This window comes from Zingiber officinale, chromosome 7A (assembly GCF_018446385.1).
Source record: "Zingiber officinale cultivar Zhangliang chromosome 7A, Zo_v1.1, whole genome shotgun sequence".
Taxonomy (NCBI): domain Eukaryota; kingdom Viridiplantae; phylum Streptophyta; class Magnoliopsida; order Zingiberales; family Zingiberaceae; genus Zingiber; species Zingiber officinale.
The window spans coordinates 2,420,001-2,437,861 of NC_055998.1; the positions used below are offsets into that span (position 1 = coordinate 2,420,001).

At 39.9% G+C, this 17,861-nt stretch overlaps 2 protein-coding genes across 3 annotated transcripts; both read right to left on the reverse strand.

The window, feature by feature from the left end:
* Positions 1-13,458: 13,458 nt before the first annotated feature.
* LOC122000746 (aldehyde dehydrogenase family 2 member C4-like) lies at positions 13,459-17,843 on the reverse strand. Of its 2 annotated transcripts, none has more exons than XM_042555193.1 (11): positions 17,669-17,843; positions 16,476-17,084; positions 15,658-15,857; positions 15,417-15,559; positions 14,933-15,316; positions 14,773-14,862; positions 14,531-14,704; positions 14,316-14,456; positions 14,091-14,228; positions 13,956-14,017; positions 13,459-13,871 (listed from the first exon to the last, which is right to left on the reverse strand). In XM_042555193.1, the coding sequence occupies exons 3-11, from the start codon at positions 15,734-15,736 to the stop codon at positions 13,598-13,600; spliced, it is 1,485 nt and encodes a 494-aa protein (XP_042411127.1). In that variant the 5' UTR covers positions 15,737-15,857; positions 16,476-17,084; positions 17,669-17,843; the 3' UTR covers positions 13,459-13,597. The 2 variants fall into 2 exon arrangements, with proteins under 2 accessions (XP_042411127.1, XP_042411128.1); XM_042555194.1 differs by having other exon boundaries at positions 14,319-14,456; positions 17,669-17,841.
* On the reverse strand, positions 16,242-16,921 carry LOC122001965. Its single transcript, XM_042556959.1, has 2 exons — positions 16,476-16,921; positions 16,242-16,308 (listed from the first exon to the last, which is right to left on the reverse strand). Exons 1-2 carry the CDS (start codon positions 16,919-16,921, stop codon positions 16,242-16,244), a joined length of 513 nt encoding a protein of 170 aa, XP_042412893.1.
* Positions 17,844-17,861: the final 18 nt, after the last annotated feature.

Consider the following 17,861-nt stretch of genomic DNA (forward strand, 5'->3'; position numbering starts at 1 on the left):
GATAGGTCTGGAGGACTTGCTCCCTGGGTATCCGAATACTGAGTCTTGGTGAGTGAAGCCAAGTGGAGAAAATCCTAGGGGGTGGTAACCTTAGGTAACGAGAAGTCTTGGAGGAGTGAACTCCAAGCAAGGTTGATCGGATGATTTTCGGTTGACTGCGCGCGGTCGATCGGACCAGCGGATCTCGGTAAATCTAGGTTTAGGTTTACCATTGTATTCTGTATAGCTATACAGGCAATTCCGAAAGCACAGAGACACTCTGGATCGATCGACCGATCGATCCAAAGCCTCCCCAATCGATTGGGAGCAATTCAATCGATTGGGATCCGACCGTTGGCGCAGGATATAGTCATTGTCGAGCTCTTTCTTCGCTATCGCTTGCACTGTTCATTCCCGATCTACACAGCGAACTTCAAGGGTTCTTCTCCAGAGCTCACCGCCAGTTCTTGAAGCTTCTTGGAGCAGCGTTTCCAAGGTCAAGAGGCATCCCAAGCAAGAGGAAGAAGCTTGCTAGGGTTTATTGTACACAATCTTGTAAGATTTACTTGTATTTGCTTCTTCTTCTCTTCTTGTTTGTTGTGAGAGTTTGTAAAGGCGTAAAGGAGTGTTTTCATAGTGGAGAGTGCTCGTGTGTGTGGATCCTTGGATTAGTCACCTCATCTTGAGGTGGATACCAAGTAAATCCTTTGTGTTAGCGTTGTATGTTTTGTTTCTTGTATTTCTTCTGCATATCATTGAAGAAACAAGCAACGAAGAACACGAGGAGCGCGACGAGCTATTCACCCCCCCCCCCCCTCTAGCTACATTTTGGTCCTAACATATATTACTCATGCATTATATTATTGTGCTAATAGTTGTCTTGCAGGAATATTGTTTAACTCTGTTTTGCAGATTCAGCCTGATCGGTCGATCGAACAAGAGGATCGGTCGATCGAACCAGCTTGACTCAGACCAGAGATCAGTTCAGACCAAAGCGAAGCACAGTCTGATCGAAGCTTGATCGGTCGACCGAACCAGGGATTGGTCGACCGATCCAATCAGCATTAAACAACATTAAAAAAAAGATTTCTGGTAGATTTTGACGAACAAGGAAAAGGCTTGTTCGGTCGACCGAAAAGATGGTTCGGTCGACAGAACCATTAAAGATCAGTTAATGCAGATTTCCGAGCCAGCGTCAGACTCCAGCAAGGAAGGAAGGAGAGAGCGGGTTTGGTCGACCGAACAATGGGATCGGTCGACCGAACGCCCAAGGCCTATAATGAGAAAAATTAGGCCTTGGGCATTCGATCTCTAACTGCGATCTTTCACCTATCAAAATAGTAATGAGAAAAATTATGACCGAACTTCATTTAATAAAGAATTATGAAAATATCTCTAACTCACATATATTTAAAACCATAATGCAAATTCGGTCTCTAACTTTTCAACAACCTCACTTGCAGTCATTGATGGATTTTGTAGATATAATTGTTGTTCATACAAGCTTTGAAAGAAGGTAATTATAAGAAAATTAAGATATCAAGCAAATAAGTACAACGAAATCAAAGCTTGATTGGAGAAGTTAACTTACTTTATGTATGGTTTGACCTCATCACAGTTTAAGAGTATGTATGTTCTTGCAGCATGATATGCTTGTTGAGTTAACATCTAGAAACAGATGCACCCATTGGTTTACCAGAAAATTTGAAAATAGAAAGCATCGATGGGTTTATATTCTAAGTATCATCGGAATTTCTAGGACATTTGCGATGTATGGTTTTAACATTATCAGCAAAATAATAAGAGCAGAAAGAAGATTATTCCTCAACCAGATAAGCATTACATATTGACCCTTCAACTCTTACTTTATTACGAACATTATTTTTTAATTTTCTCAAAAACCTTTCAAATGAATACATCCATCTGAACTACACAGGACCAGCTATTCGTGCCTCATATGGTAAATGTACCGGTAGATGTTCCATTGAATCAAAAAAACTAGGTGGAAATATGCACTCCAACTTACAAAGTATGAGAGAAATGTGAGTCTCTAGCTGAATCATAACGACCGTCATAATACACCTTGCTGTCAAATCTCTGAAAAAAAGACTCAACTCTGTAAGTGCTTGCCAAACATTAGTGGAAAGTAAATCATGAAAAGCTATTGGAATAAGTCTTTGCATGAGCACACGGCAATCATGACTCTTCATTCCAAACATCTTTAATTTGTTCATGTCAACGCATCAAGCCATATTCGAAGTATATCCATTTGGAAATTTGATTTCTTTTAACCAACTACATAAAGCTTGTTTACCATCTTTGACCAATGTATAACAATCTTTTGGAAATTTATTGGTTGTTTCATTCTGATGCAACTCTGGTCTATTGACTAGTTCTTTTAATTCCTCACGTGATTTTGCAGTGTCCTTAGTTCTTCCAGGTACATTCATCACAGTGTTGAAGATATTATTGTTGGAACCCCAAGGTTGTTTTGGTGTAATCAACAAGTTAAGTTAGGTCCTGTGTTGTTTTGACCTTATGTCTAAGTGTGCAGGAGCTTAGGAGCACAAGTACTCGAGCAGAAGACGCAGCTAGCGAGAAGGACGGCACGCGGTGCGTCCGAGGGACGAGGTGCTGCGAAAGAGTACCTCGGTAGACGAGAAGGAAGCGTGCGGTGGTTCCGAGGGACGAAAGTCGGAGCGGAAGATTGCTCGGGGAGCAAGAGATGCAGCTAGCGAGAAGGTTGGTACGGGGTGTGACCGAGGGATGAAGACTGTGGATGAGTACGCTGGTGGACGAGAAGGAAACACACGGCGATTTTGAGGGACGAGAAGCCGGAGCGAAAGGCTGCTCGAGAAGACCGGAAGTTGGGTTCGGGTGAGCCCCTTAATTTCCGGATGACAGAGATCACCCAAGCGAGTGGATCCGGAGTAGAAGACCTAGACCGAGCCGAACCGAACCAGAGCAGTGGTCCCGGATGAAAAAGTCAACACGGGTTGACTTTACTGGTCCGGGGCGCTCGGAACAGTCCGGGGCGCCCGGAACCGTTCCGGGCGCCCGGACCAGCCTTTTGTCCAGGATCGAGTTTTGACTCGATCTGATCATTGGGGGGATAAAATTTATCCCCCCCCCCCAGGGCGCCCGGAACCCTTCGAGGTGCCCCGACCAAGGTTATAAATATAGCCTTGGTCCAGAAGCTTTTTAATGAACTCAGAACTGTAAATCCAACGATTGTGCGCTTTAGAGTTTTAGTTGAACTTCTTTTTTTTTGTACGTCAACGCTGTAAGAGGCTTCTCCACCTGAAGGAGATTGATATTGGACTTAATCTTCCTTGGATTAATAACCACATCAGTTGTAACCAAGTAAACACTCGTGTCTCTTATTTTATGCTTTTAATTTACTGCTTAATCTATTTATGCAAGTGTTAGCTTAAAAAGTTCGAGGAAGGTTGTTTTCATTTTTGATTTTGCAGAACTAACCAACAACCCCCTCCTAGTCGACCCAATGGTTCTACAAGTGGGATCAGAGCTGAGACGCCTCAGAAGGACTAACCGTCGTCTGAAACAACAAAACGATGGCCGAAGCTAGCGTCTACCCACCAGCGTTCGAGGGGGAGTTTGATTCTTGGAGGCAAAGAATGGAGGTATACCTAAACTCAGATATTGGCATTTTTCTAATAATGAAAATAGGTTATGAAGCACCAAAGAACACGAACGGAGAAAAAATCGACATACGCCTCTGGAACGAGAAGCAACGTGACGAGTCCATGGCAAATGCTCGGGCAAAGTTTCACATTCTAAGCTCAATACCAACTAAAGATTTCGACAGAGTCAGAGAGTACAAAAGCATTTAAGAACTTTGGGAAAAGTTCTTAAAGCTCTACGAAGAACCGGTTGAAGCCGTCTCCTCAATAGACATCGAGCCATCATCAGAAGAATCCGAGACGGAAGAAATTACCGAGACAACCCCAACAGCCGAAGTACATCCCGAGGACACAGAAAGCCCCTCGTCAATCAGCATCGATGGAGAGGAAGAATCTTCAGAAGAAAGTAATTCAATAGGGGGAGAACCAACAACCAACGAGGTAAGTAAGGTATGGCTTCTACCTTCTGAACAATTAGTTAAAACAATTGAAAAATTACCTAAAAATTTTTTCGAATTAGAAATTATGTTACCAAAAGATTCTTGTGAATCCAAAATTTTTTTCGAATCACAAAATCTATTGTCGAACGAGTCTTGCAAACTACAAAATATTCTTTCGAACGAATCTTGCACATTGCCGAAAGAATTTTTTATATTGTCGAAAAATTTTATCAAGTTAGAATCTATGCTATTGAAATATTTTTGTGAAGTTGAAATTCAAAAAATAATAGAAATTAACATGATACAAATTGTTGCATGTTTAATATTTGTGGCTTTAAATCTAAAAAAGTGTAATTTAAGAAGTTATGAAAAATTAAAATGAAAATTTAAAACTTTCTGGTAAAAGCATTAAAACTAAAAAATAAAAATAATAAATAATAAATAAATAATAAATAAATAATTTAGAAAAATTCTCAAAAAGTCATTTTTGCTTAAGTTAAAAAGTTTTTTCTGAAATTAGAAATTTCTACTTAAATGACTTAGAAAATTTATCAATTTTTTTTACTTAAGTCATTTCGGTTTAAATTACTAAGAAAATCTTCAAAAGTTTCTTAAAATTTTACTGAGAATTTTTTTTAAGACTATTTCTGTGAAAATTTTTGCAAAACTTAAACTTGTGTTACTTAAGTTTTATTGATGCAATACTTAGAAATTTAACAACAGGTCTTTTACTTAGAAATTCTGTTAAATTGAAATCAGTTTCAAAATTTTCTAAGTTTTAAACCCTTAAATTTCTTCTTACAAACCCCAATTTTTTATATGATCAAAGGGGGAGAAGGAAAATATAAGTATAGGGGGAGGTAGACAATTTAAATTTTCTATCTTTTTGCACTTAAATGCAAATTTTTATTACTATTAATTTATGTTGGTTTCCCTAGCTTAACTTGGGTTGATCACATCAAAAAGGGGGAGATTGTTGGAACCCCAAGGTTGTTTTGGTGTGATCAACAAGTTATGTCCTGTGTTGTTTTAACCATGTGTCTAAATGTGCAGAAGCTTAGGAGCACAGGTACTCGAGCGGAAGACGCAACTAGCGAGAAGGACGGCACGCGGTGCGTCCGAGGGACGAGGTGCTGCGGAAGAGTACCCTGGTGGACGAGAAGAAAGCGTGCGGTGGTTCCGAGGGACGAAAGTCGGAGCGAAAGATTTCTCGGGGAGCAAGAGACGCAGCTAGCGAGAAGGTTGGCACGGGGTGCGACCGAGGAACGAAGACTGCGGATGAGTACACTGGTGGACGAGAAGGAAACACACGGTGATTCCGAGGGACGAGAAGCCGGAGCGGAAGGCTGCTCAAGAAGACCGGAAATTGGGTTCGGGTGAGCCCCTTTCCGGATGGCAGAGATCACCCAAACAAGCGAATCAGGAGTAGAAGACCTGGACCGAGCTGAACCGAACTAGAGCAGTGGTCCCGGATGAAAAAGTTAACACGGGTTGACTTTACTGGTTCGAGGTGCCCGGAACATTCTGGGGTGCCCGGAACCCTTCCGGACGCCCGGACCAGCCTTTTGACTAGGATCGAGTTTTGACTCGATCTGATCATTGGGGGATAAAATCTATCCCCCCCAGGGCGTCCGGAACTCTTCGGGGTGCCCCGACCAAGGCTATAAATATAGCCTTAGTCCAGAAGCTTTTCAACGAACTCAGAATTGTAAATCCAACGCTTGTGCGCTTTAGAGTTTTAGTTGAGCTTCTATCTTTTTGTACGTTAACGTTGTAAGAGGCTTCTCCGCCTGAAAGAGATTGATATTGAGCTTAATCTTTCTTGGATTAACAACCACATCGGTTGTAACCAAGTAAACACTCGTGCCTCTTATTTTATGCTTTTAATTTACTGCTTAATCTATGTATGCAAGTGTTAGCTTAAAGAGTTCAAGGAAGGTTGTTTTCGTTTTTGATTTTGCAGGACTAACCAACAACCCCCTCCTAGTCGGCCCAACGGTCCTACAATTATCAAAGAATTTTTTCTCAACATGCATCACATCTATATTATGTCGAATGAGTAGATACATCCAATAAGGCAGCTCCCAGAATATGCTCCTTTTCTTCCAACTACATTTGCACATCCGAACAAGATATTTATTTATCTCATCAAAATTAGGTTGAGATACTGGGAGAAATTCATAACTATCTATTTGTTCAATTATTTCTTTACTTGAAGCATGGACTGCAGGGGGAGGTTTCTAACTACAACATTCTTTAGTAAATTTTTCTTATTTCGCCTAAAAGGGTGATCCAGTGGTAGAAATTTACGATGATTATCAAACCAAGATACCTTCCCACTGCAAGGCAATGAAAATGCATCGGACTCTGTCATGCAATGTGGGCATGCTAATTTACCAGTCGTGCTCCATCCCAACAACATTGAGTATGCTGGAAAATCACTGATCGTCCATAATAAGGTAGCAAGCAGTGTAAAATTTGTTTTACTTGCAATATCATGAGTCACCGACCCTACATTCCATAATTCATTCAGCTCGGCAATTAGAGGTTGCAAGAAAACATCTATCTTATCTTTTGGATTGGCTGGACCAGGAATAAGCACGATAAGAAACATAAATTCATCTTTTATGCACATCCATGGTGGTAAGTTGTACGGTGTTAATATAACTAGCCAAGATGAATATTGTTGTCCCGATTGACCAAATGGTTGAAATCCATCTGCAGAAAGTCCCAATCTCACATTTCGTGGTTCCATTGAAAAGGAGGGTAACACGATATCAAGATGTTTCCATGCAAGAGAATCACAAGGATGACACATTATACCTCCTTCGTGCTCATGCTCATGCTCATGATGCCACAACATGTGGCTAGTTGTAGCTGCAGATGCATACAAGCGTTGAAGTCTAGCAGTTAAGGGAAAATAATACATCACTTTCCAAGCAATATTTTTCCTCTTCTTCCCTGGTATGCGAGTATGATGCTTAAAACGAGGGTGAGTACAGATTTTACATTCATTCAAATCACTGTCTTCATTCCAAAATATCATGCAGTTGTTTATACAACAATCAATCTTCTCTACAAGCAAACCTAGACCTTTGATCAATTTCTTTGTTTCATAGAAGCTATCAGTCATTATATTATCAGCAGGGAGCAACTCTGACATCAATTGACAAATGTCATTGTAACATCTTTCTGAGAAATGATGTTCTGCTTTCATATTCAATAACCTTGCTATAGCTGATAGTTGAGAATGACCAGAAGGAATGTCTTCCCACACTTCTCTTTCACTAGCCTTTAACATTTCATATAGTTGCTGATATTCAAGGGTTGGTATTTCATCTATATTTGAATAATCAACTGCATTCATCGCATCTTGAACCATTGAGTGAATTGAAATATCAATATTATTTGATGCTTCAGGAGCGGTAACAGTAGTCCCAGAAGACGAACCACCAGAAGGCCCAATTGGTTCATATAAATAAGGCTCTCAATGACAGTACCAATTGTAGTAATTTGGCATAAAACCATTTCTACATATGTACATTTTTACAGTATCCTCATCACGAAATGCTCTATTTTGACATTTTTTTTTATTGCACGGATTGGATGACTTTTAGCAAAGTTCATAAACTGTTCAACTTCAGCAATAAAATCATCTCTAATAAAACCATTATCTAATCGATTGTCCATCCAAGCTTTGTTCATATACATTGTTACCTAATGAAAATATAATTTGAAACATTATTAAACTTGTATCACTTTAAATAAGCTTAAATAAGACATTATGTGCATAATTTCATCTCACGATCATCGTATTATATTACCGAAAATCTCCTTTGCACTAATACAAATGTGAACATGCTAAGCTACAACAATGAATTCATAAAACCACAATATAAGCATTTTAACCTAATCTAATCTAGGTGCATTCCAACCAAATAACCATCATCACTCACTCACACTCAGCAAAACGGGACATAACAAGACTTTAACATAAAGAAATTGCAAGAATTTGAAGCAATATAAGGAACATTTCATCAAACATAATGTCATTATGAATCAACTAAGCCCAAGTGAATGCAATCCTAACAAGGGAATGATAATTCTAAAATAAGAATTAGATGTCAACACTCTACAATAACAATCAACAACAAACAAAAATCATCAAGCATCATAACATATGAAAAATTAACTAAACGCAAAGAACTCTTGCTGTAGATAAATGGAGGATCATACCATGAATGTTGCGAATTCGCTGATCGGAGATGAACGAAGGCTATGGACGCTGCAGGCCTATGGCGGATGGCCTGTTTCCAGCGGCATGCCGTGAGCAGTTGCTGCGGCGACAGGCCTGCCGCGAGAAGCCGCGACTGGCCTGCCGCGAGAAGCCGCGACTGGCCTGCCGCGAGAAGCCGCGACTGGCCTTCCGCGGCTAGCCTGCCGCGAGCAGCTGCCTGCGGCGGCATGCCTGCCACGAGAAGTCGCCAGCAGCGGCCCGCCGGCAGCGAGCAGGCTGTGAGCAGGTCGCGACAGCCACCGTCCGTCTGAAAACGAAGAAACGACAGTAGAGAGGAGCATACCTGAGTCGTTGGTTGCAGATCGCGGTGAACGGAAGAGGGCACGAGGCTGCAGGACACAGAGGAGATCGCCGAATCGCCAGAAAAATTGCCGAGAGAGGAAAATCTGCACGGGTCGCGCGAAGAGGAAAGGGTTTCGTGCCTTAATTATATTCAGCCTTACCGACGGAATCATATTTCCATCGGTATTTACCAACGGAATAATAATTCAGTCGGTAGCTACCGACGAAATTTATAATTCCGTCGATAAATACTCCAGGTAATGGGTACACGTTAACCGGTTGTAAACCTAACGGGTGCGGGCGAAAATGTTACCGACGAAATTTTTTTCCGTCAGTAAATACCGACAGAATTAATAATTCGGTCGGTATATTACTTCTGTTAACGGGTGTCCGTTAACTGGGTTTAAACCTAACAGGTGCAGGCGGAGCCGTTATCGACGGAAAGTAAGTTCCGTCGGTAATATTTTCCACCCGTACCCGTTAAATCGAAAATCGGTTAACATTTACCCGTTAACCGGATGCCCTACCGATGGAAAAAATGAATCCGTCGGGAAATACCGATGGAACTATACTTCTGTCGGGAATCACCGACCGAACTACATTCCGTCGGCAAACAACGACGGAAATAAGCATCCGTTGGTAATCCCGTCGTTAATTATAGCCATTTTTGTAGTGTAAGAAATATATTTTAGGCTGATACAAGATATAAGGTTGCATGTGATTATTTTTCTGATGTCGTTACAAGTGATGCTACATATCTTACCAATAGTTATGATATGACATTTACTCTGTTTGTTGGAGTAAATCATCATGGTGAATTCATATTACTTGGTTGTAGTTTGATATCTAAAGAAGATTCGAAAACTTTAATTTGGTTATTTAAATCATGGTTGACATGCATATGAGGACAAGCTCCATGAGCTATTATTACGGATCAATGCAAAGTCATAGAAATTACAATTCTTGAGGTATTTACGGACTCTCATCATCGTTTATGTCTTTGACATATTATGAAAAAACTTCTAGCAAAATTTAGTAGTCATGTCAACCATAAGTTGATAAAGAGAAACTTGAAGAATATTGTTTATAATTCTTTGACATCTAAAGAATGTGATAGCAACTAGAAAAAATTGATCGAAGAATTTAACTTGGAGAAAAATGATTGATTGAATTCTTTAGATGAAATTTGTCATAAGTGGATGTCTATGTATGTGATTCAAGATAAATTTTAGACAGAGATGTCGATAAGTCAAAGAAGTAAGAGTATGAATGCATTTTTTGATGATTATATTCATTCAAAAATAACTTTAAAGTAATTTGTTGAATAATATGACAATACTTTGAAAAGCAAGATTGAAAAGGAAGATAATTTTGATTTTACATCTTTCAATTCAATCATTTTGATCATTAGTGGAGATTCAATTGAAAAGCAATTTCAAAGTGTTTCCATTAACAAGATATTCATGTTGTTTCCAGATGAATTGCGAAGTTTGATGTTTTGTAACACTTCATTTGTGAAGCAAGAAAGGTCAATACTCTTTTTTGAGGTGATGAAAACTGTATGTGGAAAAGAAAGAGCAACTCCAAAAGATGTTTCCTTTTGGGTATAATATAGTGAGCTACAATGTCAGATGAAGTGTTTGCATTGTCTCTTTGAGTTTCGTGGAATTGTGTATAGACATTTGATGTCTATTTTGGTGAAAAGGAATGTCACTATAGTTCTAGAAACTTATATTTTAGAATAATGGCGCAAAGGCATTAAGCATGGATATCAAGGAATCACCAATATTCATGATGATTTTTGTCATCATGCAGAGGAAAGATGAAGATATAATAATCTTCAATCATTATTATAGGAAGTGGGATAACTTAGGTCAAAAAATGATGGAGGTACTTTGTTTTAATTGGGATATTGAAAGAAGCCAAAAAAAGGTTTATAAATATCAATATTGGTGATTTATTGGATGGTGATCAAAATAGCAACATAATACATGAGAAATCAAGAAATAAGAGTAAAAAATTTCACAGCCCATTGAAAGTAAGGTCTCGTGGACGGACTGACGAAAAGAAAATAATCTAAAATTGAGCAAATTGAGAAAAGGGTGAAGATAAAGTCTCAGAAAAAGTTTGGTTTGTATATTTTGTGCAATTTGCTACTTTGGTATTATGTTTTGATGATAATTGATTTTACTTTTGTTATTTGTTAACATGGAAAATAAGTACAACTATCTGCAAGATTCTATAGTTGATAGAAAACAAGATGAGTTACTAAACATTGAATAAATTGATAAATTTCCATATTTGATTGCAGATTCTTCATTTACTGTATTTCTAGTTATTTTTTAAAATCTAAGTGGTGATTCTATTCTTACAAGGAGTCGAAGATTGTTCAGGTAGGATAAAGAACTATTGGTTCCTAATGATGATGTTCATGTACCTTTGTCAATCATCATTGGTTCTCTTAAGCTCGAACCAAATGCATGTAATTTAGTTCATGTTCTCGACTGGAATGCATATTATGAATCGAGATGAAGTGTTTCAGGAAGGCAAAAGTGAAAGGATGGTTTTTGAGATTAATGATTATCTATAATTAAGTGTCAATGATTGTGATACTCTCTAACCACCAAAGCAAAAAACTATTCTCAGTTCGATTAAGAGTTAAAATGTTGTTACAAAAACTATAGAATATTGTAATGCAATTATGTTTAGAGTAACAGAGTTGTTCAACTTTATAGTAACTATGCAATTTGTTGATGCAATTAGGGAAATCGTAGACTGATGTATATGTGTTAGAGGAATGTGTTATTTTGTTACTGGAATGTGTTATTGGAATATGTTAATTTGAACTTTTAAATTCTGTGTGTTACTGGAATGTGTTATTTTATTACTAGAATGTGTTAGTTTGAACTTCTAAATTCTCTGTGTTATTGGAATGTATTGGTTTGTTACTAGAATGTGTTATTTTGTTACCGGACTTCAAACACTTTATGATGCATAAAACTCTATACTAATTTATGTATTCATGGAATCACAATCACAATATCTTACATGATGTTGTAAGATGATTCATGTATTTATGGAATCACAATTCAAATATCAAATGTAACTCATCACCATAACTGCTAAGAAAAGTCACTCAGAAATCCTTGAAACTGCAGATGGAGCTGATCGACAATTGTTTGAATCATTTCTGTATCGACCCAGAGAGTGTGGTGAGGAACACATGACACTTGACTCCATCAGTGTATTGATGGAGCGTGGCTATATTATTGAATTTGAGTAGATGGTCCTCGAGATCAGTCGACCATGTACACTCTCTGATTGTTAGAGGCCTAAAGTGAGGTGGCAACTGATCGTCGAGAATTTCTTGGGAGAATTGCATGTTGATCCACTTAGGAGAGTCGTTGAGTCAGGACTTTGCCTTTCTGCCCATCCTGGACGAGCGTGTTCTCAGAAGATGATCCTTATGTCCTTTCGGTTTGGCCATGCTCCTCCGAGGGCGTGCAGAATAATGCCTTGTGGTACAGGATCAACTGTTGAATGATTACTGGAAGGCGCCTATTGGCTGGTGGTTCGGCCTGCGGCCAGTAGGGCCTTCTGCTCAAGTTCTTTGGTTGGCTCATTGACCCATGGTCGATAAAGCTAGGTCATTCAACGCTTAGCAGTCGACTACTATCTCTTGTTGTTGTTGCACTATCTTTACAGCTCAGATATTTATTAGTATCTCTAACTCTTCTTGGATTAATGTCATGGTGGTTAGTCGTCCAATGTCTTCTATCTTCACGTTTCGGATGCAGGCGAAGTTTCCACAGACGACACCAAATATGATTATGTCCGAAAGCTGAGAAGACGGCTATCTGGGAACGTGACTCTGGTGTTGATTTAAAGAAAATTCCGCGTTGTCCTGCAAAACTAGGAGCGTAAGTACCAGACCAGGGAAGGGGCCCCCGGCATTGACCCTTCGACACTCAAGTCAGTGATCCGTATATGAGAAGAAGAAGAACCGTAGAAAGATTGTATCAATGGGCGTGTTCAAATATGAAGCATTACATACCTCCACTTATAGATGGACACCCCTTTATAGTATCATTGTAGCGTCTGTGCATACATTCTAAAGTATATACATGTTTTCAAAAGCTTCCTAAGAAAAGCCAAATCGAAAAGTGTCTCTGACACCTTTCCTGAAGCGAAGATGGAAATCTCTGTGATGTGACAGGTTAAAAACTTTTAAAGTACTATTTGTCTACTGGACATTCTCTATTGTCGGCGGCACAAACTTTCAAAAGAGTATGGTGAGATATGCATTAGGTCCCGTTGTAGGCCGACCGGGGGCCGCTCGATCGGGATGTCACAAGCTCGGCCTTACAAATGGAGCTCTCGACCTATTCTTCACTCGGTCTTATTGTTATCGGAGAAGTGTATTGCGTCCGATTGAACATAAGGTTCGATTTGCAAGGTCATTGGATCAGATAACTTGGTATTTGGCTCTTAACCTCGGCTGCAAAAAGAATGAATGACTGCTCGAACGATCTGGTCAACCCTTCATATTCGACAGACTCTCAGTGCCCTCTCGGCCAACATTACCTGATCCACAGTTCGTGTTCTCATAGTTAACCTGACATTATAATTTTGGTCATTTAACTTTGATTTCCACGTCAACCCATCTGTGACCCACTTTTAGGAGTGACTATCTTCTTCACCGTATTGAGTAATTCGTGCTTAGCATTCCCTCTGCTTATCATTTCTCGTATGGACACAACGCGAACTACCGAGCACTAATAAAAAGCATATAATTTACACCGACAAAACTCCAGGATGTTGAAGTCGAACGCCTTTATTTTGGTTGATAATAGATCAGGCAGGCAGCAATTAAACTGACCGGATACATCGATCGTCAGAATTAAACATGTAGCTAGCACAATCTTTAACTTCTCCAATCGATGTTCAGTCTTTGACTACAGCCAAGGAGAATCGTGAAGTCGTGTGACAACAGATTTAACTTGGAGATATTTTTCAATCGAATGCATCCCCAGATCCTTCCCAAATCCACTCATTTTGAAGCCGCCGAAAGGACAGTCACTGTCAAATGCAGAGTAGCAGTTGATCCAGATGCTGCCCGCGTGAATTGATCTCGCCATCCTGTTTGCTATGTCCAAGTTCTTCGTCACAACCCCCGCAGCCAATCCATATCTTGTATTATTCGCTCTCTCGATCGCCTCCTCCATCGTCCTAGCACATATTAAAGCACGTAAACATAATAATTAAGAACTCCTAGTTCATCTCTCGTTAATTAAACATGCATGGCGACTTAACTTGAACTTCATGAGGGACATGACTGGTCCAAATATTTCCTCCTTGGCTATCACCATGTCCTCCTGTTGACATTGTTTCCTGATAGTAAACTAATGCACACTAGATCATGACAGAAGAAGAAGAAGAGAGTTTTACCTTGACATCTACAAAGATTGTGGGTTCAATGTAGTAACCATTTTCACCACAGGGTTTGCCTCCAGCAACAATGGTAGCTCCTTCTCTTTTGCCATGCTCGATATATCTGAGGACCTTCTCGAATTGCTCCTTGTCCACCTTCATATCACAGTGGGGCACATCCAGTTAATTAACGCAACTTGAAATAGAAGAAAAAACATTGCGGACATGAACGAAGAGTAGTACTACTTGAGGCCCCTGATGAACATGTGGATCGAAAGGGTCACCGACAATCCAGTCACCCACAGTCTCCACCGCCTTCTTCATGAAGTCGTCGTAAATTCCTTCTTGTACGTAGATTCGCGATGCGGCCACGCACACTTCTCCCTGGGTTCATCGAAACACCACCACTTCACATGACGCAGATTACGAACGAGAATTGGAAATAGGAGCTTGCATGCCTTGTTGTAGAACACTGCCCTTTGAGCGAGTTTAACGGCCATGTTGATATCTGCATCGTCGAAGATGATTAATGGTGATTTCCCACCCAATTCGAGTGATACGGGCTTCAAGTTGCTTCTCGCAGCTGCCTCCATGATCAAACGTCCTACTTCAGTGGATCCTGTGAAACTAACCTGAAATAGACAAGATTTAGCCTAGTACATCCACAATAATTAACCATGCTATTATGTTGCAGAATTACTTGGTTGATGTCCATGTGAGAAGCAATGGCAGCTCCGGCAGTTGGGCCAAAACCGGTCACGACATTCAGAACGCCATCTGGAATGCCTGCCTGCGGATATGCAAAATTTAATAAATGAGCATTTTGTTTGATCAAAACGGATAAAGCAACAATCATCAACCTGCTTAGCCAAGAAAGCATAGTAAAGTGCAGAGAGCGAGCTCTGCTCTGCCGGTTTGACAACCATGGTGCAGCCCGCAGCCAAAGCAGGGGAGACCTTGAAGAAGAACATGACGGTCGGGAAATTCCAAGGTATTATATGCCCGACCACCCCAATGGGCTCCTTGAGCGTGTATCCATGGAACGGTCCGCCCATCTTTAGTGTTTCGCCGTGGATCTTATCGGCGGCGCCGGCGAAGTACCGGAGCATCCGGGTAGCCGAGGGGATGTCAGCCAGCTTGTTGTGGGAGAACAGCTTCCCCACTTCTAAGCTGTCGAGTGTGGCTAATTCCTCGATGTGCTGGTCGATCAAGTCTGCGAACTTGATCATAATCTGTCCTCTTTGCTGCATATATATATTTTTTTTTTAACGGCAAGGGAAATTTGGTCAGTTGATCAAATGGATTTGAAGAAATGACGGAAGGAAGGCAAAGCGGTGGGCATACAAATCCAGACATGCGAGGCCATTGGCCATGGTCAAAAGCTTCTCTTGCTGCCTTCACTGCTAAATCCACGTCGTCTTTTTCGCCCTCTGCCACCATCGTTATCACCTCCCCTGAGCGCGGATCTGTCGTTGCAAATGTCTTCCCTGACGGATTCAATGAACACACCACACCACATACGAATCTCTAAATATTCCATATTAATAACAAAAAAAAATCGATGGTATATTATTATTATTATTACCTGAGACGGCGTCGACGAAGCTGCCATTAATGAAGAGCTTAGTGAACTTGATTTCCGGCATCTTCAATCCACAGGCCATTGAATCGCTGGGTACAGAGCGACTATTTGAAGGAGAGACTGACTGACTGAGTCAAGGGTGTTGAGAAAGGGTGCATGCTCAGTGGACCCTTTTCTGGGTGGTGGAAGGTGGGTGAGAGAATCTGAGGATGAGTCCAACAAAATTCATATAGAAAAGAGTCTTTTAAAATTGTTGAACAAACTTTATAATTTTTTCAACTATCTCAAATAAGGAATTCTATTATCATATGATTTAAATGTTTTATTTTTTATTGCACATTCCATTAACTATCTCAACAAAAGAATCTCATAGTTGTTGGAGAAAACAGATTGCATTCAGACCTTCAAGTTGAAGTTTTTTTTATTACCAAATGACAATCTAAGAAAACAAATCGAATATACATTAGAGTTTGTCCCTCCTTAATCAGAACAAATAATTCACAAATACAGTAGGAACAGTTTGTGCTTGCAAATGATCATTATTTGCCTTGTGTCCCGATCCTTTGGTCCATAATGAATATTGACATTTACAGTATGACACAGTTGCATTTATCACTGCCATGCCCGAAGTCATCATCTGATAAATCACCTTCGCTGCAATATAGAAAATGAGAAATCTTGGAAGAACGAAGGAGTGATCGCAAAAGGAAGCTCAAGCTCAACATAAAAATGTGCACGTCGATGTGGAGCAAACAATCAACTGAAGAATTATGTTTGAATCATCTTTCACCTTAATTATATCAACTGATATAGCATCATACCTGAGTTGGAACTCCTTAATTTCGAAAAGTTCCTTCCCACATGCATCGGTCCACTGCACTTTCCTTGTTTTGCCAAATCCTGCGGTGCTGCTTGGTGATTCTATCGACAAATCGACAGTGTTGTCTAGTATCGCAGGAATAAAACAATCTGCAAGTGGTTTCTTCATATTGCTCTTGTTGCATATCTCTTTTTCAGCCTCATGGACTACATCATCTGTAATAGATTCCTTGCCGCTATCGGTTGAGGAAGATTCTGAGGAAGTTTCAGAATCATGTAGCAGGGCTGCATCAGGAGGTGATGTTGCATTTTCAAGTGTGGATGCACAGTTGAAGTAAGGGAAGGAAGTACATCCACATGAGACTTGTTCTTTTGGGGAAGCCAGTTGAATTTGATAACTAGTTTCGTGTTTTACCAACTGATATTGGTTTGAAGGTGAAACTCTCATGGGTTCTGTTACTATAGTGAGATACGCTGAGACCAAATAAAGCACCCCGTGGCCCGTTCTATCATCAAGATCAACAAGTTGATCGTATTTCGAGTTTACTCAAATCTTAGCTGCCCCTTTTCGATGTCATGGAGTAGCTTCTCATAGAAACTATCACCTCAGGCTGCAGAAATCACAAAAAAAAATTGCAACAGTGCAAAATTGATAATGGATATTAGATAGTATCATGAACTAAATTGACATGGGCAGTGTTCCGATCATTCCAGATGGTCACAAAAGCTGAATGGGTGGCGTATTGCCACAGGGAATATGAAGTTTGTGAACATTGCTAATAGAGCATGGCAAGATTTCATAGATTCACTGAAAGTGGAAAATAGAAAATTTATAACAGATTAATGTCTATGTATAAACTTACCAATTGCAAAAATATTCTTCCTTAGATTAACAGTAAGAACAATATCCTGAAGAATAAAAAAATTCGTTTTTTCAACACTCAAAAAAAAAAAAATACAGCTGTGCGAACAAAAGAAAAGATCTTAAAACTTCAAATCAAAGTAGAGGTTGTGCCATTGAAGTTCCAGTCTAATCACTCACATCTATTCCTATCCCAAAAAAAAAAAACAATCACATTTTCCAGAGTGAATTTATACTTCCAGTTCTGCCAAAAAAAAAAAAAGGAGATTTTTTACACGAAAGAAATTACACCAAAGAAGTAAAAGAAAGGGGTGGAATTGGAAGAGACGAGACCTGGAAGTTGATCTTGTAATTCCTTAGGAACAAGCTCTAAGGAATTGGGCGATCCAGAGGCCTCGGTGTCGGGAGCTTGAGATTAGGGCGAAGGCGAACAGAGAAGCCAGGAGCGGGAGACAGCCGACGTCTTAGCACCGGCGTCTCACCCCTTCTGTCGCATCAAGGATCGTGCCCTTCATGATCGATGAAA